Genomic DNA, 25,818 nt, shown 5'->3' on the forward strand with positions numbered 1-25,818 from the left:
ATCGAGGCATTACCCTTCGTCAGCGTCAACGCACGCGTCAGCGCCGTCACCTCTGCCAACTGTGCTGAGGTACCTGGATGTAACGGAGAGACTCTAGCCATGTGTGGTCTGTGACTACAGCAGGACCCGCCCGTCTATTTCCCATTTGGTCCAGGTAGGATGACCCATCTGTATATGACACTAAGTCAGCATTTAACAAAGGCACGTCACTCAAGGTTGGCAAGTCACTCAAGGTTGTCAGTGACGATGTCACCATCACGTCCAGACAGCAGTGATGGATGGTGTCGTCCGGAATAGGTGGGAGAGTTGCGGGGTTTAGCCTAGCACATTTTACTATATGTCCCCTGACAGCAGTTTCGCTTCCCAACCGGTGAACCTTGTCGATGTCACCTGGTTAGTTTGTACTGTCGGGGTAGGCATATGTCTTGAATTTGAGATCTTTGTGACTCCAGTTCCTCATCTAGTTTTTGCATGTTGTGTTTGAGATTCAACCACCGAAGTCTGGTGTTTCAAATGATCCAAACTGGAAAATAATGTTAATGTCAGGAGGCATTGGTCACGGTCCCGACCGTGTTTCATTTCAAATGACTTTTTTGTGGCAGCTTTGATTCTTGCTCGGTCCAGGGAACCACCCTTTGGCCAGATGGTGTCCGTGAACTTGTGATTTAGGAAAGTACTCCTCCATTTACTCATCTTGAGAGAACTCTTACAACTCTGAGCTACTTGGTAGTCCGGGGACCATTTTGTCTTCAGTCTCAACATCCTGCTCTTTACAATTAGAGGCTCCCATGTTTTTTTTAACAGATTTAAAAAATATATACTTTACAAGTTTGGTGAGATCTTCAGGTGTATTTTCACTTTTTCAGTTCAATGAGACATACATTTACATTTAAGTCATTTAGCAGACGCTCATATCCAGAGCGACTTACAAATTGGTGCATTCACCTTATGATATCCAGTGGAACAACCACTTTACAATAGTGCATCTACATACAGATGGCACTATATTTTGGCGAGTGCGTCGGGTATATTTGCATTTGGTATTTACATCATTTGCATGTGTTTAGGTTCAGGTCATAAAATAATTTCTAAAAAGTATAATAAAGGGATATTTACCATGGGTCTAGCACGCAAAATACATAGTAATAATTTTTAAATACATACTCTGACATTTATTACCTTGAGTTCTCACCCAGATGTATCTTACTTTATCCAGGATCATTCCTGGGTTTACCTTAACACACCATTTAATCCAAGAGCTACTAAACTAACATATGGAATTGTTTTAAGATGGTCATACCATGTATCATTTTAGCTATTTGATTTAGAATTTTAGGACTTCTTTAGGTATATTTGATAAAATACTGAATTTGGCCTTTACTATTATAGCCCAAAGAAACACATTGAATAACATTCATAAATGGTAAAAAAAAAAAAAAAAAGACATCATAATAACGTTTTTGAAAGCTTTAACGTGTACACGTCCTTTCAGTGTTGTGACTGAAAAGCATCAGGAAGGATGATGATGATGAGATCCAGCCGTTTGTCTTCTACATGAAGGCTGAAATGAACAAAAAGCGTCCGTTTGAGTCCTCCTACTGCCAGGGCTGGTTCATCCGCACTTCTAACGAGACTAAAGTAGTTTTGGGGAAACCCCAGGGGATGACAGGGGACCAGTCATTCTTCTTTGTCATCCATAAATGATGAAGAGGGTTTGTTGTTTCTGCGTGTTATGTTACTCTAGTTTTTTTTATATACCATCATTTTATGAACGTTGTTTTGAAGTGATCTGTTCTATATCTACGAGATGTAAGAAATATTTTTGTTTTTTTGGACAAATATTTAACCCCTTATTTTTGTTGGCACAAAACTACTTCTATACTTCCATTCATTTGTATGGGTTACCTTCAGACGATTCTCAAAGACTCTTGTGTGGGTCGTAAAGCAAAACGGAGAACACCATTGTGTTTGTGAGAGTCATCTTTCCATAGAGTTAGTAGGCCAAACCGTTCGGATGCTACAGACGTTTTTCGTGTGAGAACTGATTTTCAGGATGTCTCATGGTCTGACAAACACAGCTGGAGCTCGGCCACCTTCCGCCGCAGATGCGGAAGGGCGACACCGGAGGATGTGTGGATTGAGACTCAGCCCATGCAAATATCTCTAGCTTAACTTCTTATGCATCAAATCTCTTTAGCGGGATCGATTTGACAACATCCGGTGAAATTGCAAAGCGCCAAATACAAACGACAGAAATATAAATATTTAACATTCATATAAATACAAGTGTAATACATCAAAATAAAGCTTAACTTCTTGTCAATCCAGCTGCGGTGTCAGATTTCAAAAAGGCTTTACAGCAAAAGCAAACCATGCGATTACCTGAGGACAGCGCCCCGCATACAAAAACATGAAACCCATATTTCAACCAGGCAGTTGCGACACGAAACTCAGAAATAGCGATATAATATATGCCTTACCTTTGAAGATCTTCTTCTGTTGGCACTCCAAAAGGTCCCTGTTACATTACAAATGGTCCTTTTGTTCGATAAAGTCCTTCTTTATATCCATAACTCAGTTTAGCTGGTGCGCTTCAGTCAATAATCCACCGATTTCCCTCCCTCAAAATGCATACAAAATGAATCCCAAACATTACTAATAAACTTATCCAAACAAGTCAAACAATGTTTATAATCAAACCTTAGGTACCCTAATACATAAATAATCAATCAAATTTAAGATTGAGAATCGTTATTGTCTTTACTGGAGGAAAATACCAAAGAACACGCTCTCATTCACGCGCTTGGAAACACTACAGCCAACATGGGAGCACCTAGAAAAACTACAATTTCTGGCTAATTTTTCTTTAAACCAGCCTGAAACTCTTTCTAAAGACTTGACATCTAGTGGAAGCCCTAGGAACTGCAATTTGGGAGGGTTTCGCCTTATAATAAAAGTGCTAGCCATTGAAATCAGAGGTAGGCAGAATTTCTTTTGTTGGGGGGATGGTTTGTCCTCGGGCTTTCGCCTGCCATTTCAGTTCTGTTATACTCACATACATTATTTTAACAGTTTTAGGAACTTTAGAGTTTTCTATGCATATCCTAGCTTCTGGGCCTGAGTAACAGGCAGTTTACTTTGGGCACGCTTTTCATCCGGACGTCAAAATACTGCCCCCTAGCCCAAAGAGGTTTTAAACTGACGGATTTTGATGGGGATTTTTTTTATTACGTTCACTAGATTGACACACAGATGTGCATCAATAGACTCTTAAGGATTTAAGAATTTAAGATGTGTTCAATATAATTGCTACTATATGTATTTTTAGTTCACCACTAATTGCATATTTTTCAAATAACTTCATAGTAGTCAGTAAAGGAAATGAGACCAAGGACTATTGTTAATGTTATTCCAGGTTGTTGTTAATGTTATTCCAGGTTGTTGTTATTCCATGATGTTAATGTTATTCCATGTTGTTAATGTTATTCCATGTTCATGTTGAATTTGGGTAGTGAATGGTGTTACCTATCCTGTACAGGTCCATTCAGGCTTTAAAAACAGATTTAGGTAGATATGCACAAGGACTTAAAGGAATTGTTATTTAATGTAGTTGAATAATAATAATTATAGCTTTAACCTGTACATATTCTTTCAGGCTTGTGACAAACACAGACTGAAAAGCATCAGGAAGGATGATGAGGAGATCCAGGCGTTTGTCTTCTACATGAAAGCTGAAATGAGCAAACAGCGCCGGTTTGAGTCCGCCTACTGCCAGGGCTGGTTCATCCGCACTTCTAATGAGACCAAAGTAGATTTGGGGAAACCCCAGGGGATGACAGGGGACCAGTCATTCCTCTTTGTCATCCATAAATGATGAAGAGGGTTTGTTGTTTCTGCATGTTATGTTACTCTATGTAGTTTCTATAGTGTATTTTTATACCACCATTTTATACCACTGTTTTATACCATCATTTTATACCATGTAATTTGTATTTTTGTATTGATCCCATGAGTCCCTGGAAAACAATGATGATTGCTGAGTGGACTATACTGGCTACCATAAATGTACTGTAGATGAATTGAATGTAGAGAAACAGAGCCCAGGAAAAGCATGGGGGTGTACTGGTATTACAATACGTATGTGTAATGCAACAATGCAGCAGTGACCTGTTATTCTGCTATTGCAGAGAGAAGTAGCTATGTATCATACACAAATAATTAGCATTTGTTTGTATTTTTCAGTTATTGATAGTTTAGTCAGATGAGTAATGCTTTTATATTATTTTTCTGTGACTTTTAAGTATTTTTATTTAGAATAAAATGTATTCTAAAATGCTACAAATGTCTTGAATTTATACATAATTTAAACAAATGATCCAACTTCTAATGCGGTCGTCTTGAAAGAGCTGTTGCTGTAGGGGGTTTTCAGATCTGTCAAGTCGTCTGTCAAACTTTCATACTGACAATCACTGACTCAGAATCCTGTCTGTTCATCCTCTTCCCTCTCAAATGTTTTGTTGGTCACGCCGTAGGGGTTCTCTGCATTCTCTTCAGCTTTCGCTGCACATTTTCTGGAGATATAGAAGAGAAAAAACTGTGTCATGTTCATTTAAGCAATTTTAAGACACATTTTCCATATTTTATTAACAACCTCACAATTTGCAGTGATGTAGCAATTAATTCGTCTCTTCCAGACCTGGGTCGAATACATGTCAAATACTTGAAGTTGTTGATTTAGGTTGACTAGATAGCAGGATTTAAGTTCAGGATTAAGTTTGGTTCAATCTTTATTTGAACCTCTCTTTTTACTCTTTTCATTCCTTAAAACAACATATAGCATCTCACAGTTGGTGCTGACCTAGGATCAGGTTTGCCTTTTAGATCATAATGATTACATGGACAGGGAGGACCTGATCCTAGATCAGCACTCTTACTCTGGTATGCTTTATGAATAGGGTTGCAAAATCCTGGTAATTTTGCCCAAATTCCCTGGTTTTCCAGAGATCCTGGTTGGAAGAATTTTGCAATCCTATAATGAATACGGCCCAGACTTACTTCTTCCTGTCTCTGAAACCAGAGATGATCAACCCTGTTATGAATACGGCCCAGACTCACTTCTTCCTGTCTCTGAAACCAGAGATGATCAACCCTGTTATGAATACGGCCCAGACTTACTTCTTCCTGTCTCTGAAACCAGAGATGATCAACCCTGTTATGAATACGGCCCAGACTCACTTCTTCCTGTCTCTGAAACCAGAGATGATCAACCCTGTTATGAATACGGCCCAGACTCACTTCTTCCTGTCTCTGAAACCAGAGATGATCAACCCTGTTATGAATACGGCCCAGACTCACTTCTTCCTGTCTCTGAAACCAGAGATGATCAACCCTGTTATGAATATGGCCCAGACTTACTTCTTCCTGTCTCTGAAACCAGAGATGATCAACCCTGTTATGAATACGGCCCAGACTTACTTCTTCCTGTCTCTGAAGCCAGAGATGATGAGGTAACAGCCCATGCAGACCACCAGTCCCATGACCACCCCAAACACCACCAGCCAGACGGTGACCGGCTGCTCCACGGGCGGGGCCAGCGTTGCTAGGAGACCCTCGAACTCCAGAGTTTTATCGTCCAGTTTGAATGCGTCATTGATTCGACCTCTGGACAACCTAGTGAAATAGACGATGGCCTGAGTCATGGGGTTATGGGTAATGTTAGGAGTGTTTCAAGTACAAATACTGGAATAAAACACCCATAAGAGGATTTACTGAATGCTGGCGGGAAAATGCAACTTTGTTTATGGCTGTAGTTTCAGAAACCACATCAAGAATGCTACACAAAGTATTATTACTCTGTTTCAGACAGTCTTGTGGTGTCACTCACTCAGTTTGGCAGATATGATCGGGCAAAGTTTGTTTTAGCATGTTTAATCAGCTCACGTTCAAGGGTCGACTCCTTTACCTGATAGCAGCCTCTACCTCAGCTTTGGGAATGACCACGGCAGGGTTGGCAGGGTCAGTCACCACAAAGTAGAAAGAGATTCTGGCTGTCTCCTTGTAGGTGTGGATGTTCTCTGTCCTGGAACAAAGATAATAATACAATTATGTGATGTCACAAGAGTCTAATAAATAATATTGATACAATAAATATACATTTTCATTCTGGAATGTGATGGGAGTGAATGACATAAAGAGAAGCAAAGCTGAGAGTGATGTCTAGGTGGACTTTTATTGTGAAACACTTACGTGAAAAGAGCTTCCGTCTTGTTGACCTCAAGGTAATACTGTCTCATGGCGTAGGCCATGTTGGCTTTGAACAGGTACATCTCGTTGGCGTTCCAAATGTACTGGAAGAGAAACAAAGTCAGTTCAACTGGATTATATGAAGAGATTGTCTAAAGGAGAAGGTAGTGAAGCTGTTTTCCAACCACAGTAAATTCAGCTTAGTGTACTCACTGCCTTGTCACCCATAGCTGCTTTCAGACTCAACCTCACTTTGTAGGCATTCTCTGAGACTGATGAACAGATACAAAATATGCATTATTATATATAGAATATATCACTTTTAACTATATCTAAAATTGCATACAACTTAGTATGGAGCGATGTATTGACTATGCATACTAGATAGTGAGCTAGATACAGAATCTGGTCTCACATGGGTCCTCTGTACTTTTGTACTACTTCGTGTGAAGCGATATATTGGCTATGCACACTAGATAGTGCCCTAGTATGGATAGGGACACTACTCTATAGGTACTTACATGGGTCCTCAGCTGCTCTCCATCCTGGCTTCCTGTTGTTCTTCCTGTTTTCTTCTATTAGCCAAACATGGAGGTCCTTGAAGTAGTCCAGGAGAGGGGCGGAGTCCATCTTGGCATGTCCTGAAATCGTCTCCAGGGCTCTGGTCCACGACTTTGACCTCCCAAACTCCAGCATTGTCCTGTAAAATGAGATTTGATGTTAGTTTGTTTACTTGTTCATTGGCCATTCAGCATTCTTAGACATGACAGACGCAACAACGAACAGATTTGGTATGAGCACCTGAGCTTGTCCCCGGCTGCTGTAGAGTTGGTGATGTCACACTTGAATAAGGGTCCAGAGTGGCCAGCTGCCTCACAGAGGGCCTTCTGGAACTGGAACTGATAGATAGTCCTGGTGAAGTATCTATGACAGACAGAGACAGTTCTGGGTCAAATACAGTACATGTCCTGGTGAAGTATCTATGACAGACAGAGACAGTTCTGGGTCAAATACAGTACATGTCCTGGTGAAGTATCTATGACAGACAGAGACAGTTCTGGGTCAAATACAGTACATGTCCTGGTGAAGTATCTATGACAGACAGAGACAGTTCTGGGTCAAATACAGTACATGTCCTGGTGAAGTATCTATGACAGACAGAGACAGTCCTGGGTCAAATACAGTACATGTCCTGGTGAAGTATCTATGACAGACAGAGACAGTTCTGGGTCAAATACAGTACATGTCCTGGTGAAGTATCTATGACAGACAGAGACAGTCCTGGGTCAAATACAGTACATGTCCTGGTGAAGTATCTATGACAGACAGAGACAGTCCTGGGTCAAATACAGTACATGTCCTGGTGAAGTATCTATGACAGACAGAGACAGTCCTGGGTCAAATACAGTACATGTCCTGGTGAAGTATCTATGACAGACAGAGACAGTCCTGGGTCAAATACAGTACATGTCCTGGTGAAGTATCTATGACAGACAGAGACAGTCCTGGGTTAAATACATGTCTATGCTTCATCATCTCCCACCACCTAAAGCTAAATGACCTATGGCAAGCTGAAGAAGCTCCAGGATAGGTCCGTCCTCATACATGGACTGTACATAGTTCTAATACTTGAGCTAAGTGTGATTTAGTTTACCAGGTACAATGGAACCAATTTAATTGTCCCAAAAATACAAAATCTAAAAACTAAATCAAGCGAAACCTCAATTGCTATTGGACCCAGATCTACACAGAGACAGACACGGCATTACAACAAGAATGGCTGGATGTGAGGGGTATTGAGAATGGTTGGGTGTGAGGGGTATTGAGAATGGTTGGGTGTGAGGGGTATTGAGAATGGCTGGATGTGAGGGGTATTGAGAATGGTTGGGTGTGAGGGGTATTGAGAATGGCTGGATGTGAGGGGTATTGAGAATGGTTGGATGTGAGGGGTATTGAGAATGGCTGGGTGTGAGGGGTATTGAGAATGGTTGGGTGTGAGGGGTATTGAGAACGGCTGGATGTGAGGGGTATTGAGAATGGCTGGGTGTGAGGGGTATTGAGAACGGCTGGGTGTGAGGGGTATAGAGAATGGCTGGGTGTGAGGGGTATTGAGAACGGCTGGGTGTGAGGGGTATTGAGAACGGCTGGGTGTGAGGGGTATTGAGAACGGCTGGGTGTGAGGGGTATTGAGAACGGCTGGGTGTGAGGGGTATTGAGAACGGCTGGGTGTGAGGGGTATAGAGAATGGCTGGGTGTGAGGGGTATTGAGAACGGCTGGGTGTGAGGGGTATTGAGAACGGCTGGGTGTGAGGGGTATTGAGAACGGCTGGGTGTGAGGGGTATTGAGATGAGACCTGATGAAGGAGTAGTCTCCGGACACGTGGAACAGAGCAGGCGGGTCACAGTATGTCTCATCTCTGGGTAAGGGCTCCACTACACCGACCATATCCCTCCTGGTAACAGAGTTAGCATCAATAGTTAGCATTGTAATGTCCCTACAGTGTATTGCTAAACCAACTATGAGGTAAAAACACTAGGCCTCCACTAGAGCTCCTTCTTTACATTGATATACAACACTGATATATTATTTATGATTCTTTATCTCCCATCACCTAAAGCTAAATAAACTATGACCTATGACAAGCTGAAGAAATTCCAGAAGAGGTCCTTCCTTACTTCATCTCCCACCAGCGCTGCATCCACTGGTCCTTGGGGATGGTCCCCAGAAAGACCTGCCACCTCCACTCCTCCAGCATGTAGGTGAAAGGCAGGGTGGCCACGATGGTCAGGGCCTGCTTCATCAGGAAGTTGATCTCAGTCTCTGTATTGGGGCGGGAGGAAGAGAAAGAAGTGCTGTTTGAGAGAGGGTACATCTAAAATGGGGACACTATATAGAAAATAAAGTGTAATGGTCTCTGGTAAAAAAGTAGGGCACTTCATAGTGAATAGAGTGTTATCCGAGACAGGAAGTCACTAGAGGAGCCATTTTGATGAAACAATGTGAAACAAAACCTACAACAACATAGTCTGACTCAGTGTCAATTATCCTCATCAGATATACATGTAGATTTGCTCGTACCTGCCCTGGCCTTGGCCCTGAATCTGTTCCTGACCCTGACCATGACCCTGACCCTGTCCCTGACTCTGACCCGGACCCTGTCCCTGTTCCTGTCCCTGACCCTGTCCCTGTCCCTGACCCTGACCCTGTCCCTGACCCTGACCCTGACCCTGACCCTGTCCCTGTTCCTGTTCCTGACCCTGACCATGACCCTGACCCTGTCCCTGACCCTGACCCTGACCCTGTCCCTGTTCCTGTCCCTGACCCTGTCCCTGTCCCTGACCCTGACCCTGACTCTGTTCCTGACCCTGTCCCTGACCCTGTCCCTGTCCCTGTCCCTGACCCTGACCCTGTCCCTGTTCCTGACCCTGACCCTGTCCCTGACCCTGACCCTGTCCCTGACCCTGTCCCTGACCCTGTCCCTGTCCCTGTCCCTGACCCTGTCCCTGACCCTGTCCCTGACCCTGTCCCTGACCCTGTCCCTGACCCTGTTCCTGTCCCTGTCCCTGACTCTGTTCAGGTGTAACTCAGGTATTCCATAGACCAGCTATAACAACAACTGTTGTCTAACTGTTATCATCAGATCTAGATCTGTTTCTACCACTACATGCCCCTACCCCTGACCCTGACCCTGTCCCTGACCCTGTCCCTGTCCCTGTCCCTGTCCCTGTCCCTGTCCCTGACCCTGTCCCTGACCCTGTCCCTGTCCCTGTCCCTGACCCTGTCCCTGTCCCTGTCCCTGACCCTGTCCCTGTCCCTGACCCTGACCCTGTCCCTGTCCCTGACCCTGTCCCTGTCCCTGTCCCTGACCCTGACCCTGTCCCTGACCCTGACCCTGACCCTGTCCCTGTCCCTGACCCTGTCTCTGACCCTGACCCTGTCCCTGACCCTGTCCCTGACTCTGTTCAGGTGTAACTCAGGTATTCCATAGACCAGCTATAACAACAACTGTTGTCTAACTGTTATCATCAGATCTAGATCTGTTTCTACCACTACCTGCCCCTACCCCTGTCCCTGACCCTGTCCCTGACCCTGTCCCTGTCCCTGTCCCTGTCCCTGACCCTGACCCTGTCCCTGTCCCTGACCCTGTCCCTGTCCCTGTCCCTGACCCTGTCCCTGTCCCTGACCCTGACCCTATCCCTATCCCTGTCCCTGTCCCTGACCCTGTCCCTGACCCTGTCCCTGACCCTGACCCTGTCCCTGACCCTGTCCCTGTCCCTGACCCTGTCTCTGACCCTGACCCTGTCCCTGACCCTGTCCCTGACTCTGTTCAGGTGTAACTCAGGTATTCCATAGACCAGCTATAACAACAACTGTTGTCTAACTGTTATCATCAGATCTAGATCTGCTTCTACCACTACCTGCCCCTACCCCTGTCCCTGTCCCTGTCCCTGTCCCTGTCCCTGACCCTGACCCTGTCCCTGTCCCTGTCCCTGACCCTGTCCCTGACCCTGACCCTGTCTCTGACCCTGTCCCTGACCCTGTCCCTGTCCCTGTCCCTGTCCCTGACCCTGTCCCTGACTCTGTTCAGGTGTAACTCAGGTATTCCATAGACCAGCTATAACAACAACTGTTTTCTAACTGTTATCATCAGATCTAGATCTGCTTCTACCACTACCTGCCCCTACCCCTGACCCTGTCCCTGTCCCTGTCCCTGACCCTGTCCCTGACCCTGACCCTGTCCCTGTCCCTGTCCCTGACCCTGTCCCTGTCCCTGTCCCTGACCCTGTCTCTGACCCTGTCCCTGACCCTGACCCTGTCCCTGTCCCTGTCCCTGTCCCTGTCCCTGACCCTGTCCCTGTCCCTGACTCTGTTCAGGTGTAACTCAGGTATTCCATAGACCAGCTATAACAACAACTGTTGTCTAACTGTTATCATCAGATCTAGATCTGCTTCTACCACTACCTGCCCCTACCCCTGACCCTGACCCTGTCCCTGACCCTGTCCCTACCCCTGACTCTGTTCAGGTGTAACTCAGGTATTCCATAGACCAGCTATAACAACAACTGTTGTCTAACTGTTATCATCAGATCTAGATCTGCTTCTACCACTAGCTGCCCCTACCCCTGACCCTGACCCTGTCCCTGTCCCTGCCCCTACCCCTGACTCAGGTGTCACCTTTATCCTCGACGAAGTCGTCTGGCAGGAGTCCCAGGGCCTTCAGGTGTTTGGGGGTGGCAGCGGACAGGGACATGATCTCCCCCACGGCCTCGTGGAAGCCCTCGTTAGCCCCGTCTCTCAGCAGGTAGGACAGGTTCCTGTAGGCCATCTGGTACTGGTTGTGTCCCATCTCATGGTGCGCTGTCAGGAAGTGGTCCATGTTCACCTCCGTACACATCTTGATCCTGGAAATGGGGGAAATTTAAGAAGTAGACAAAGTCAGGGAAGTACAGTATAATACAGTACAATACATTATAATACAGAATAATACAATATAATACAGAATAATGCATTATAATACGTATAATACAGTATATAATACAGTATAATACCTTATAATACAGTATAATACAGTATATAATACAGTATATAATACAGTATAATACATAATACAGTATAATACAGTAATACAGTATATAATACAGTATAATACATTTTAATACAGTACAATAACGTATAATAAGTTAATATTTATGATTAATATTTAATCATTACAATTGATGCCGAGTGTAAGGAGGTATAGCCTACAAAATCAGATAAACTCCCTCAGATTTTATTCTACATGTGTGTACAGCATTTTGAAAAGAAGTTCAACGTACTGTGGATTTTACCTTGATGATTTATGTTTCACAACAGAATTCCTTCATATCTTTATGACATGCTGCTGTGACTAACAGGATATGAATTCTATATTAGTAGTTAGTGCATGCAATCTCTCTGTCCCTCCCTAAGGCTCTACTTACTGCGTGTCCAGGGATAAATACAGTACCAACATGATACCAATTTGTAAGTCGCTCTGGATAAGAGCGTCTGCTAAATGACTTAAATGTAAATGTAAATGTAATTCCTGTTACCTGAAGTCCTCTCTGTCCCTCCCTAAGGCTTGTCACTCTGCATGTCCTGGGCTAAGTAAAGGGAAAGGGGGTACCTAGTTTGTTGTACAACTGAATGCATTCAACCAAAATGTGTCTTCCGCATTTAACCCAACCCCTCTGAATTAGAGAGGTGTGGGGGGCTTCCTTAATCGCCGTCCACGTCATCAATAGCTGGGGAGCAGTTGTTGTTGGGGGTTAACTGCCTTGCTCAAAGGCAGAACAGCAGAGTTTTCCACCTTGCCTGCTCAGGGAGTCGAACCAGCGGCCTTTTGGTTACTGGCCCAACGCTGTTAACCGCTAGGCTAGTTTAATGCAGGATGAATACGATTCCTGTTACCTGAAGTCCTCTCTGTTCCCCATGTCCCAGGCTGTAGGGTGGCACACTACCTTCCTGCCATCAGTAGGTTTCTCCAGCATAGAGTCCTTCCAGAAGTTATCGAACATCTTGTATAGACCCACCGACATGAAGAACTTCTCTGCTTCTTGGAACAGTCTGTCCTTAGGCCATTTCTGGGAATTACAGAAAAGGTGTTTAACTCACAGTGTATTTTAGGGGGTAAGAACTGAAAGTAATAGAAGTCACTATTAAAGTCACACTTGTTTCCTTCAGATCCAACCCACAATTCCTAGTCTACAATTTTCAAGGTCCATATTGGATACATACAATAGCAGATCATGATTTATTTTCACTCAACCTGTGCGATCATAGCGTCCGTCACATCAATATCGGTTTTCTCTGGAAAAGGGGTTGAGATGGGGTAAAGACCTGTCCAAAACCTTCCCCACATGTCACCTGAAAAAGGTAATTAGAGAGAGAAGACATTCATAAGCTGAATCAGTCATGTTCCAGCAGTGTTGGAGCAAAAGCTGCGCCCTGTCCAGTGACCTCACCCAGTAGATGTGCAGGCAGGCCCCCCTCTGGGTGGATGTGTTCAGGGTGTTTGGCCTGCAGCTTAGACCTCACATAGGCATGGAGCTCTTTGTACAGGGGGAGGATCTGGAAAGACACAATAGAATTGGTGGTGTGCAATAAAACATAAATACACCATATCTTTGATGTGGCAAGTCTGATTTACATAATGCAAGAAAAGCATGCTGGTTGGGAGTAATGGATTACATATAACGGATTCCAAAAATCTAACTGTAATTCGTTATGTTACCAGCAAAAATATTGTGATCAGATACCGATATGATTACTTATAGTATTACTTTTAAATTCAGAAAGGAAACAAATTATTTGACACCTTTCTGTTTCTCAATGACATTCAAATCAGCATTGAAAAAAGGGGCACATTTTTATACCGAGGACAGTTTCAGGTTGGATATTCCACGGATATTCACCTATAGTTTTCCTTACGTCCACCAACAGCAGTTAGGGACCGTCAACATAGTGACAAATCAAATTTTTCACATTTCAATAGCTCTTTAACCATTACTCCTAAAACTTTCAAAACTGGTTGTAGCTAACCCGATGGCATTGACACACATTGCACACACATTCTTTGTCGATTTACATCTCGCACTATTTTAAATTATTTATTTACATTTTTAAATTTCAATACCTCATTGATCATATGACCTACTGGACTCAAACAAGGTTCAGAATGTCCACTGAATACACTTCTATATTGCACACCCTTTAGTTTGTCCATTTTCCCCTCACATGATTTTACATTCAATTTTCAAAATTAAACATTTCAATAGCTCCTTGGTCATGTGACCTACTGACTTCAAACAAGGTTCAGAATGTCCACTGACTATGCCTTCATATTGCACACTCTGATGTTTGTCTACTTTCATCTCATGTTATTAGACTTAAATCTGTAAGCTTTGCAGGCCTTCATTTTACATGGGTGTAAAACAAAAAAAATTGAAGTAAACAAATGTTCCAGCCTCGCAATAACTATCTTTCACATGGACACTGAAAGATCCACAAATGGCTGTATGTGGTATGGATCAAGGACAGGAGAGGTGTTCGAACAGAGGTGCTTAAAGGAAGGTGCACAGGTAGGCCTCATGAAAAACAATGTTTCATATGCTCTTTTTAATCACAGTAATAGGCAGTGATTTGTCAGTCAGAGTGAGCTTGATAAAATCCTGAAAGAATCCTTTTCATAGCATCACTTTCATATACAGTACATTAAGACAAATCCTTCTACATTGAGTATTAGCACGGAGTTTACATAACCTGATAACGACTTGATATTTGAGTGCATTCACAACAAGCCACCTGCAGACAACTTACAAAATGCAATAGTGCATTTGAGGGTTTGTTTTTCTGATGAAAATAATTATTTGATGCATGGCCTACTATTTCTAACTGGGAAAATAAATTCCTACATCTTTTGTGTAACACCAAAATGTTTAACATTCACACCACAACTACACGTTAAAACTACAGTTGTTTTCCTGTGAAGTGATCAACTTACATTCTGATAGCTTTTTGTATTTCTGAGTGACATAAAGGTATCGACATAGTGATTAATTAACTTTTAATGTCATTACAGAAAACATACAACAACAACAAAATGATCGCGTTAACAACACATTACAAACAGAGCGTGTCATGAAACTGGCAAATAAAGATGACAACGGAAAGGGAAATATTGATGATGGCCAGAAATTCAGTCAACACCAACTAGATCATTAGAGACAGAGGGACAGAAGATGAGGCAGGGGCTCTAGAGGACAGGAAAGATGACATACAAACACAAAGTGACGAAGAGTACTCCAGAGACGGAAGGACAGAACAAGTGAGTGATGCTAAAAGAATGACCAGACCAGGGGCAAAGTCATTTTCCTTTTCTATTAAGATGGACAGGTGGTAGAAAATAAAGCCCTTACCAGGTACCTCAAACCAGGTACCTCAAACCAGGTACCTAGACCAGGTACCTCAAACCAGGTACCTTAAATCAGGTACCTCAAACCAGGTACCTCAAACAGCCATGGACAGATGTGCTTTGTTCTGAATTAAATAAGGTCAATCCATGCTGCAACTTGGCATTCAAATACCAGCATATCAAAGCTAGTCACAGACGGAAAAAAGCCTCACCTTACTTCTGTGCCTCGGCCACCTGCCTAGCAAATATAGCAACTATGTCAACATCATGGTATTCAGATTTGGTGAGGTGACACACCAACGAAGTGAGAGAAGATGTTGGCCTGTAAGATATACATTTTTTATTTAGAAAAATGTATGTAAAATCTTGTGAGATGAAAATGGACAAACTAAAGGGTGTGCAATATAGAAGGGTAGTCAGTGGACATTCTGGACCTTGTTTGAAGTCATTAGGTCACATGACCAAGGAGCTATTGACATTTAAAATTTTGAAAAATTAATGTAAAAACGTGTGAGATGAAAATGAACAAACTAAAGGGTGTCCAATGTGTAGGCCCACTGAGTGGACATTCTGAACCTTGTTTGAAGTCAGTAGGTCACATGACCAAGGAGCTATTGAAATTCAAATGTAAAAAAAAGTTTGTACTTTGTTTATGCGCCCTAACTAATTCAACTAGGAATACAAAATGCTGCTCACATTTCCACATGTTTATTAGCTTTGGAAAGCGAATTAATGTCCAAATCTGGTGTGCGCAATTTTTCCAACATCATGACACTTATTTGGAGTCTGTGGCTGAAGTGGTTTGAAAGCTATTGAGGTTTGAAAGCGCGAATATCCTTCGAATATCCAACTAAAACTCTTTACCTCGGTCATTTTTATTTGTTCTGCCTGAGCGAGTTTGACCACAAATTAGAGACCACCATGATGACACAACAAATGCGTTTGATGGATCACAGGAATATGCTTTTGTAGGCTACAGTCCAAACTATGTCTTCCGATGGAGTGACTGCTGTCGGCATCCAAAGATTATCCAACTTGAATAAACGCTTGGGGGTAAGGACGACAGTAGTGGTGTAGCCCAACGGGCGATATGGATATCACTTATTACTGATATCTAGGCTGCATAGCGCATGGATGTGAATCACACTGCTGCGCTCTCATTTAGCTATTTGCGCCTTACGGATTGTGGATGTTATGAATGTGTGTGGCTGTTCACAAATGTATATGTGTATTTTAACCCAATAATGGTTGAATATAATAAGTTTAAGCTGCCTATCAATCGTGGTTTTTGTGACAGAACCAAACGGAAGCAAACAGAGCAAAATAATAGTTTCTATTGGACAAATTCAGGTAGGTCCCTCCCCGTTTCGTCCAGTTTGCTTCCGTTTAAGAAAGGTTTTGCAACAGAATCGGCGTAATGAATATGCCAGTATACAGCCAGTATAAAATGCGTTCTTGCAGCCGCTTCATAGTGCGGATCCCAGCCTATGGAATAACAGGTTGAGGCAGTTTCTCCCTGCTCAACGCCCCCGTGGTATTTTTATACATACTGTAAAAAAAATTATAATTTAAGATGACCACGAGAAAGCCCAATCAGTCGTCGATGACAACAAAATCATAAACAACAGAGTAGGCTAATTAATCCTTAGTTATTGGGTTATACTCGGGTAAAACAATTTGACTAATCTATATTTCCATATTTCCAAGTCCTATTCTTTAAGATCAAGGGGTATTAAATGAATTGGAATGACAGGAAATCTGGCAGACACTGGTGTTTAATGTAAAAATATAGCCTAATCCTATTATTATCTATACAGTAGTAGAAAGCGATGGGTTAAAAGAAGCCTAAATAACCAACCCATGAAGTAAAATGTAACACCCATATATGGCCAGCTATGTAAACTCTAACATTAACTTATCCTGCAATGGATGTTGTTCAATTGGTAATATTATTTTTTGTCTTCTTCTAATGCCTCTTAATAAGCAGGTTGACGTTAATAAGAAGGTTGACGTTTATTGGGATGAGTCTTGTCCTGGAGGCAGAACTGAGCGATTTCAGCTAGATGGGCCAGCTGCAGAGTCAAAATTGGCTATATTCTTAATTTAAGGTTAGGGTTAGACATTATGGGTTAGCAGTGTGGTTAAGGTTAGGGTTAGACATTATGGGTTAGCAGTGTGGTTAAGGTTAGGGTTAGACATTATGGGTTAGCAGTGTGGTTAAGGTTAGGGTTAAGGTTAGGGTTAGCAGAGTGGTCTAAGGTTAGGGTTAGACTTTATGGGTTAGCAGTGTGGTTAAGGTTAGGGTTAGACATTATGGGTTAGCAGTGTGGTTAAGGTTAGGGTTAAGGTTAGGGTTAGCAGAGTGGTTAAGGTTAGGGTTAGACATTATGGGTTAGCAGTGTGGTTAAGGTTAGGGTTAGACATTATGGGTTAGCAGTGTGGTTAAGGTTAGGGTTAGACATTATGGGTTGGCAGTGTGGTTAAGGTTAGGGTTAAGGTTAGGGTTAACAGTGTGGTTAAGGTTAGGGTTAAGGTTAGGGTTAGCAGTGTGGTTAAGGTTAGGGTTAGACATTATGGGTTAGCAGTGTGGTTAAGGTTAGGGTTAGACATTAGGGTTAGCAGTATGGTTAAGGTTAGGGTTAAGGTTAGGGTTAGCAGAGTGGTTAAGGTTAGGGTTAGACATTATGGGTTAGCAGTGTGGTTAAGGTTAGGGTTAGACGTTATGGGTTAGCAGTGTGGTTAAGGTTAGGGTTAGACATTGGGGTTAGCAGTGTGGTTAAGGTTAGGGTTAGACATTATGGGTTAGCAGTGTGGTTAAGGTTAGGGTTAAGGTTAGGGTTAGCAGTGTGGTTAAGGTTAGGGTTAGATATTATGGGTTAAGCAGTGTGGTTAAGGTTAGGGTTAGACATTATGGGTTAGCAGTGTGGTTAAGGTTAGGGTTAAGGTTAGGGTTAGCAGAGTGGTTAAGGTTAGGGTTAGACATTATGGGTTAGCAGTGTGGTTAAGGTTAGGGTTAGACATTATGGGTTAGCAGTGTGGTTAAGGTTAGGGTTAGACATTATGGGTTAGCAGTGTGGTTAAGGTTAGGGTTAGACATTATGGGTTAGCAGTGTTGTTAAGGTTAGGGTTAAGGTTAGGGTTAGCAGAGTGGTTAAGGTTAGGGTTAGACATTATGGGTTAGCAGTGGGGTTAAGGTTAGGGTTAGACATTATGGGTTAGCAATGTAGTTAAGGTTAGGGTTAAGGTTAGGGTTAGCAGTGTGGTTAAGGTTAGGGTTAGACATTATGGGTTAGCAGTGTGGTTAAGGTTAGGGTTAGACATTATGGGTTAGCAGTGTGGTTAAGGTTAGGGTTAGACATTATGGGTTAGCAGTGTGGTTAAGGTTAGGGTTAGACATTATGGGTTAGCAGTGTGGTTAAGGTTAGGGTTAAGGTTAGGGTTAGCAGAGTGGTTAAGGTTAGGGTTAGACATTATGGGTTAGCAGTGTGGTTAAGGTTAGAGTTAGACATTATGGGTTAGCAGTGTGGTTAAGGTTAGGGTTAAGGTTAGGGTTAGCAGAGTGGTTAAGGTTAGGGTTAGACATTATGGGTTAGCAGTGTGGTTAAGGTTAGGGTTAGACATTATGGGTTAGCAGTGTGGTTAAGGTTAGGGTTAGACATTATGGGTTGGCAGTGTGGTTAAGGTTAGGGTTAGCAGTGTGGTTAAGGTTAGGGTTAGACATTATGGGTTAGCAGTGTGGTTAAGGTTAGGGTTAGACATTATGGGTTAGCAGTGTGGTTAAGGTTAGGGTTAAGGTTAGGGTTAGCAGAGTGGTTAAGGTTAGGGTTAGACATTATGGGTTAGCAGTGTGGTTAAGGTTAGGGTTAGACATTATGGGTTAGCAGTGTGGTTAAGGTTAGGGTTAAGGTTAGGGTTAGCAGAGTGGTTAAGGTTAGGGTTAGACATTATGGGTTAGCAGTGTGGTTAAGGTTAGGGTTAGACATTATGGGTTAGCAATGTAGTTAAGGTTAGGGTTAAGGTTAGGGTTAGCAGTGTGGTTAAGGTTAGGGTTAGACATTATGGGTTAGCAGTGTGGTTAAGGTTAGGGTTAGACATTATGGGTTAGCAGTGTGGTTAAGGTTAGGGTTAGACATTATGGGTTAGCAGTGTGGTTAAGGTTAGGGTTAGACATTATGGGTTAGCAGTGTGGTTAAGGTTAGGGTTAAGGTTAGGGTTAGGTTTAAAATCAGATTTGATGACTTTGTGGCTGTGCCAGCTAGTGACCACTTTGCAGCGCTGCCTCCATAAGAAGATTCATGACGAAAAAACGCTAACCTGTGCCTCTTAAGGGGAAGTCTAAAAGTAACTGAAAGTAGATTACATTACTGAGTTTGGGTAATCCAAAGGTTGCATTACTGATTACAATTTTGGACAGGTAACTAGTAACTGTAACGGATTACATTTAGAAAGTAACCTACAAAACCCTAACTGTACAATACAGAAATATATACAATAACAAATACATCCAATAATACAAAATAGTATCAATAATATTTTATTAACAGTGTTTTTGCTACATACAATACATTTCATTTGTATGTGAGAAAAGCTCAGCGTAGTTGAAGCACCACAACAGTCGACAACGTACCTCTTTGTAAATGTGCCTCACATCGGTCATCAGTTGGCCCCTGGCGTAGTTGTACGGGCTGTCATCGATAGTTTCATAGTTGGACCGCCAATAATCTCCGTAGTCCTCATAACCTGTGGCGATAGATATAGTAGTAGTAGTTGGACAGGTTTGTAGTAGTAGTATAGTAGTAATATAGTAGTAGTATAGTAGTAGTATATTGGTAATATATTATTTGTAGTATAGTAAGATAGTAGTAGTATAGTAATATAGTAGCAGTGTAGTAGTAGTAGTAGTAGTATAGTAATATAGTAATATACTAGCAGTAGTAGTAGTACAGTAGTAGTAGTAGTTTTAGTAGTAGTAGTAGTAGTAATAGTAATATAGTAGTAGTAGTAGCAGTAATATAGTAGTAATAGTATTAGTAGTAGTACTTATAGCAGTAGTAGTAGTAGTAGTAGCACTATAGTACCAGTAGTGGTAGTAGTAGTATAGTATATGTGCAGTAGTAGTATGGTAGTGTAGTAGTAGTAGTAGTCGTAGTAATAATAGCAGTATAGTAGTAGTATTAGCAGTAGTAGTAGTAGAAGTAGGTCTACCATTGAGTTTGGCAGCTTCGTTCTTAAGGTCCACATAGTCTTCATATAGAGGCCTCATCTTCTTCCCTACCTCCACTCTCCAGCCCTCCCATACATGCAGACGCTCATAGTAGTCACTGTCCATGTTGGCCATTACACTCTCCAGCCCTAGACATTAGACACAGCAGTAAACCAGTTGAAAAAAGGCTAGTTCATATTTGAAATAGAAACTCCAGCATACCAGTATTCTTGTCCATTCCCTAGTATTTTTGTTATTCTTTTATGTATCCTCGCATCAGGAATATCATTGAGCTGGGGTTCCTTTTTTCCTATACAACATTAAACCACTATCTGACCTCAGATTTCTGAAGCCATCTCCCTTACCAAGACATCCAAGCACCAAAACCTGAAGTGAGGAGACACCTTTTACAAGAAATACTATTCCTCCAAAACTAGGGGAGTTTTTCGGCAGGGCTTTTTGTTGTTGAAATATCTGACAGGGTGACTAGTAGTCTTGAGATATACAGTTTTTATAGAAGTCTAGGGTCTGCATCCCACTGGTACACAATTTAGTACACTAATTTTGACCCTAAATAGTGCACTACTTTTGACCCTATATTTTGCTCTACGTTTGACACTACTAGGGCCATGGTCAAAAGTAGTGCCCTATATAGGGAATATAGTGCCATTTGGGACTCAGTCAATGACCTTGGACATCCGTAAAAGGGCAGTCGGTCGTAAAGTCAGGTTGCCACAGCTGAGCTGGCAGTTGGTACTTTGTACCCATACCAAATGGCAGCCAATTCATTACTTAGTGTCCTACTTTCATCCAGAGCCATGTGGGACTCTGGCCTTTCTAGAAGAAAAAGAAACGCACACCTATTTAGGCGAGGTGCTGGCCAGCGGAGTAGAAAACTTGAAAACAAAGGAGAGCAGCACATTCTAGGAGCTCAGATGCAACATTTTTACGTCCAACGTTTCGACAGGCAAGCTGTCTTCATCAGGGTATAATGACAAACACTGCTGGATGACTCGTTTATATAGTGTCAAAAGACACACAGGTGTCTGTAATCATGGCCAAGTGTGGCCTAATATCATTGGTTAATTCTCAAATATTAAAATGGAATACAAAGAACAGTATACAAAAAACAAATGGATAGCATACGATCATAGATTCATTTTAGACTACACAAGCTAACAAACAATTACAATGGCAAAGTCACAATAATCACAAGAATGGCTTCAGATCAAAGTCTATGTTGAGACCGAAGGGAGCAAGGGTCTTTAAATTAAAGATCCAGGCAGCCTCTCGTTTTAACAATAAATTATCAAGGTCACCCCCTCTCCTCGGGAGGGTGACATGTTCGATGCCAATATAACGCAGAGACGAAATTGAGTGGTTTGCTTCCATAAAGTGGGCCGCAACTGGGTGATGTGGGACTCTGGCCTTTACCTGGTTCCAAAGTTTGACAGTCGAAGGGGTCTTCTCTCTTGCACACCGTGCCTGTACTGTAGATGGAGCTCATCTTATTCATCACTTTGTTCAGCTGACATGAAATACAACAACAACAACATCAACAACAACAACAACATCAACAACATTAACAACAACATCAACAACAACATTAACAACAACATCAACATTAACAACAACATCAACATTAACAACATCAACAACATCAACAACAACAACAACATCAACAACAACAACATTAACAACAACAACAACAACATTAACAACAACAACACAAACAAGTTATGCTACGTTGTGGTATTACAATGATTTGACTAGCCTGTTCCCTTGAGTATTTGACTAGCCTGTTCCCGTGAGTAGAAGAGAAGATGACAGTCAGACTAGTAGAAGAGATGAGGACAGTCAGACTAATAGAAGAGATGAGGACAGTCAGACTAATAGAAGAGATGAGGACCGTCAGACTAGTAGAAGAGATGAGGACAGTCAGACTAATAGAAGAGATGAGGACAGTCAGACTAATAGAAGAGATGAGGACAGTCAGACTAATAGAAGAGATGAGGACAGTCAGACTAATAGAAGAGATGAGGACAGTCAGACTAATAGAAGAGATGAGGACAGTCAGACTAACAGAAGAGATGAGGACAGTCAGACTAATAGAAGAGATGAGGACAGTCAGACTAATAGAAGAGATGAGGACAGTCAGACTAATAGAAGAGATGAGGACAGTCAGACTAACAGAAGAGATGAGGACAGTCAGACTAATAGAAGAGATGAGGACAGTCAGACTAATAGAAGAGATGAGGACAGTCAGACTAACAGAAGAGATGAGGACAGTCAGACTAATAGAAGAGATGAGGACAGTCAGACTAATAGAAGAGATGAGGACAGTCAGACTAATAGAAGAGATGAGGACAGTCAGACTAATAGAAGAGATGAGGACAGTCAGACTAACAGAAGAGATGAGGACAGTCAGACTAATAGAAGAGATGAGGACAGTCAGACTGATAGAAAAGATGAGGACAGAAAGAAAAGTTATCTTACATATGGACTGAAAGAAGAGCACAATGGAAAGAAGTCCTCTAGTCAATGATTTTAAATGCATTGTACCCACATGTTGGTGAATTGTGATTTTAAAAGGTTAAATCATTAAAATCAAGAAAAAAAAGGTCAGAGACAGAAGTGAAAGAATGTGTCTTACATGTGCTGCTTTGTCTGCGGACAGGGCCCCAGAGCCCTTGTCCTGGAGGGAAGTCAGCTGGAGTTTGATCAATGGATCACTGATCTGATCGATTGGAAAGTTCTCCGACTCCTTGGATACTTTGCTGTAGTATTCTCCCCAGATTGCGCTCTGTACACCCTGAAACCATAACAAAACATTGACAGAAATTACATTTGATTCATAATATTAACAATACAATACAATACAATAGACAATATCAAATAACTAGTTGTCTGTCTGGAGTTATGTGTTGAGATGTAGCCCACCAATCCAAAATTGACAGCAATATACCATTATTGCCATTGTTCAGAACCAGACACATAGATCCACCGTGTTTCTCAGTTCAGTCTTGTGGACCCCCAGCTACAGGCCATAGGGGTCTCTGAAGATGGCTCTGAAACTCTGCCTTTCATTAGTGCCACTTTAAATCTACCAGAAAACTCACCAGTTTGTCTAAATTCTCCTGGGAAATATCTGTGTTGTACGCCCATGATGCCAGGGAATACTGATACATGAGATGAGTAGCGTTCCCATCAAACGTGTCCAGAAACTCCTGTGCCCTTCTCTCTAAGTCTGACTGTGCTGCCACACAGGCCACAGCAATCAGCCCCACTAGAAGACGCCTGGTCATAGACATCCTGTATGAATATCCCCTACGGCCACACTGACACCACTTCAGTTTCTTATTCACTTATATCTAACTCTAAGGGCTGTCCTCGCCCTTTGGTCAGAGTCATAACTCCAGGGTGTATCTTGTCCTTTATACACAGATTGGTGGATAGAAGGGTACAGTGTAGGTCAGTGGGCCAGCTATCGCACGGTAGATGGGCTACTATCTCAAACATAACACTGCCTTGCTGTACAGTGAATATGTACGTGTGTGTGTGTGTGTGTGTGTGTGTGTGTGTGTGTGTGTGTGTGTGTGTGTGTGTGTGTGTGTGTGTGTGTGTGTGTGTGCCAAACCCATCTCACTACAGTAGAGTAGAGTAGAATAGAGTAGAACATAGTAGAGTAGAACATAGTAGAGTAGAACATAATAGAGTAGAACATAATAGAGTAGAACAGAATACAGTAGAACAGTAGAGTAGAGTAGAGTAGAGTAGAGTAGAGTAGAGTAGAGTAGAGTAGAGTAGAGTAGAGTAGAGTAGAGTAGAACAGAGTAGAGTAGAGTCTTTATTATCCACAGGGGGCAATTCATTTTGCAGCACATAGTGAAAACACATTGAACACATGACAATAAATAAATACAAAAACAATATATACCGCAGGGTTCCCCAACTGGTGGCCCGTGAGCCGAATTTGGCCCACAGGGATTTTATATGTCCCCCCAAGTTTTCTCAGCCAATTATTATTTATTTTATTTTATTTTACATAAAATACTGTCAAAGCACCAGCAAATCGGCTCCAAGTGATTTTAATTTTAAATCTATTCCCACGTATAATAAAGAGTGTCACGAATCCCACCGAAGGTGGCTCCCCTGCCTGCTCGGGCGGCGCTCGGCGGTCGTCGTCGCCGGCCTACTAAAGCCGCTGATCCCTTTTTCCTTTTTGGTTGGTATGTCTTATTGTTTGCACCTGTTCCTTATTTGTGTTCTTGATTTGTGGTTATTTAAGCCTGTTTAGCCCGCCCAGGTTTGTGCGGGGTTATTTTCGTCAGTGTGTGTTTTTGGATGTGCTGGTGATCTGCTTGAGTTATTTTTCTTTCCATACTGTGGACCCGTTGTGTATGGGTTGGGCACGTAGTTCTCACGCCTGTTGTGTTGGCGTCGACCGTTGTCAATCCAGAGAAAAATAAATCTAATTTTTTTTACCTCTGCTCTCTGCGCCTGACTCCTACCACCACTCCAAGCATCGTGACAGAATCCCGCACCACCAATGGAGTCAGCAGGAGCAGCCGCACCTCCTCTCCCATCGATGGAGGAAAGGGTCCTCCATCATACCAGCATTCTCCACCGGATCGGTTCAGCGATGGATCAGATGATGGAGAGGATGGATCGATGGGAGAGGAGTGGCCTCCCTACCGCATCCCCAGCACCTCTTCCCCCTCCACCTGCTACCCCTCCTCCGGCGTCTGGACCCGGGACCCTACGCCTGGCTCTCCCCAGGGAGTACGATGGAGCGGCAGCTGGGTGCCAGGGGTTCCTGCTGCAGCTGGAGTTGTACCTGGCTACCGTTCGTCCGACTCCCTCGGGAGAGGAGAGCGTGAGCGTCCTCGTCTCCTGCTTAACGGGTCGTGCCCTGGAGTGGGCCAACGCAGTGTGGTATGGCCCAGACTCGGCAAGGGATCACTACCCCGAGTTCACCCGCCGTTTCCGGGCCGTGTTCGACCACCCACCAGAAGGCCGGGCAGCGGGTGAACTGCTGTTCCACCTGCGGCAGGAGACGAGGAGCGCACAGGACTTTGCTCTGGAGTTCCGGACCTTGGCTGCTGGAGCGGGGTGGAACGACAGGGCCCTGATGGACCACTATCGGTGTAGCCTCCGGGAGGACGTCCGCCGGGAGCTAGCCTGTCGGGACACTACCCTCTCCCTGGATGAACTTATCAACATGTCCATTCGTCTCGACAACCTGCTGGCTGCCCGCGGGCGTCCAGACCGGGCCCTGTTGGTTCCACCTCCAGGCCCTCCAGCTCCCATCCCTATGGAGCTAGGGGGGGCCGCATCGAGGGGAACCGGAGGAGGAGGCTCCTCCTGTACCCGGTGTGGTCGGAGAGGACACACTGCCGACCGGTGCTGAAGGTGCTGAAGGAGCTCCATATGTTTGTA

At 43.1% G+C, this 25,818-nt stretch overlaps 1 protein-coding gene and 1 long non-coding RNA gene across 3 annotated transcripts in view; one reads left to right on the plus strand and one right to left on the minus strand.

Moving 5' to 3' along the window:
• Positions 1 to 4,338, plus strand: part of LOC106609070 (uncharacterized) — a 30,936-nt gene extending 26,598 nt beyond the window's left edge. For both annotated transcript variants that reach the window (XR_006760072.1, XR_006760071.1), the window contains one exon: positions 3,656 to 4,338. This is a non-coding gene — a long non-coding RNA (uncharacterized lncRNA). The remainder of the gene's footprint in view (positions 1 to 3,655) is intronic.
• On the minus strand, positions 3,586 to 23,798 carry LOC106609069 (angiotensin-converting enzyme 2). Its single transcript, XM_045699497.1, has 18 exons — positions 23,499 to 23,798; positions 23,033 to 23,191; positions 21,814 to 21,907; positions 20,382 to 20,528; positions 19,804 to 19,916; positions 13,228 to 13,333; positions 13,032 to 13,129; positions 12,674 to 12,846; positions 11,420 to 11,646; positions 8,920 to 9,064; positions 8,598 to 8,696; positions 7,045 to 7,167; positions 6,765 to 6,943; positions 6,457 to 6,515; positions 6,247 to 6,347; positions 5,963 to 6,079; positions 5,476 to 5,670; positions 3,586 to 4,571 (listed from the first exon to the last, which is right to left on the minus strand). The coding sequence occupies exons 1-18, from the start codon at positions 23,688 to 23,690 to the stop codon at positions 4,475 to 4,477; spliced, it is 2,424 nt and encodes an 807-aa protein (XP_045555453.1). The 5' UTR covers positions 23,691 to 23,798; the 3' UTR covers positions 3,586 to 4,474.
• Positions 23,799 to 25,818: the final 2,020 nt, after the last annotated feature.

This window comes from Salmo salar, chromosome ssa17, assembly GCF_905237065.1.
Source record: "Salmo salar chromosome ssa17, Ssal_v3.1, whole genome shotgun sequence".
In the NCBI taxonomy this organism is placed as follows: domain Eukaryota; kingdom Metazoa; phylum Chordata; class Actinopteri; order Salmoniformes; family Salmonidae; genus Salmo; species Salmo salar.

Coding starts and splice junctions, on each gene's coding strand:
- LOC106609069 (XM_045699497.1), bottom strand. CDS start 23,690: ATGTCTATGACCAGGCGTCTTCTAGTGGGGCTGATTGCTGTGGCCTGT. Junction 20,529..21,813: donor CTGTCAAACTTTGGAACCAG/GTAAAGGCCAGA, acceptor TCTAATGTCTAG/GGCTGGAGAGTGTAATGGCC. Junction 13,130..13,227: donor CCTGCCTGCACATCTACTGG/GTGAGGTCACTG, acceptor TACCTTTTTCAG/GTGACATGTGGGGAAGGTTT.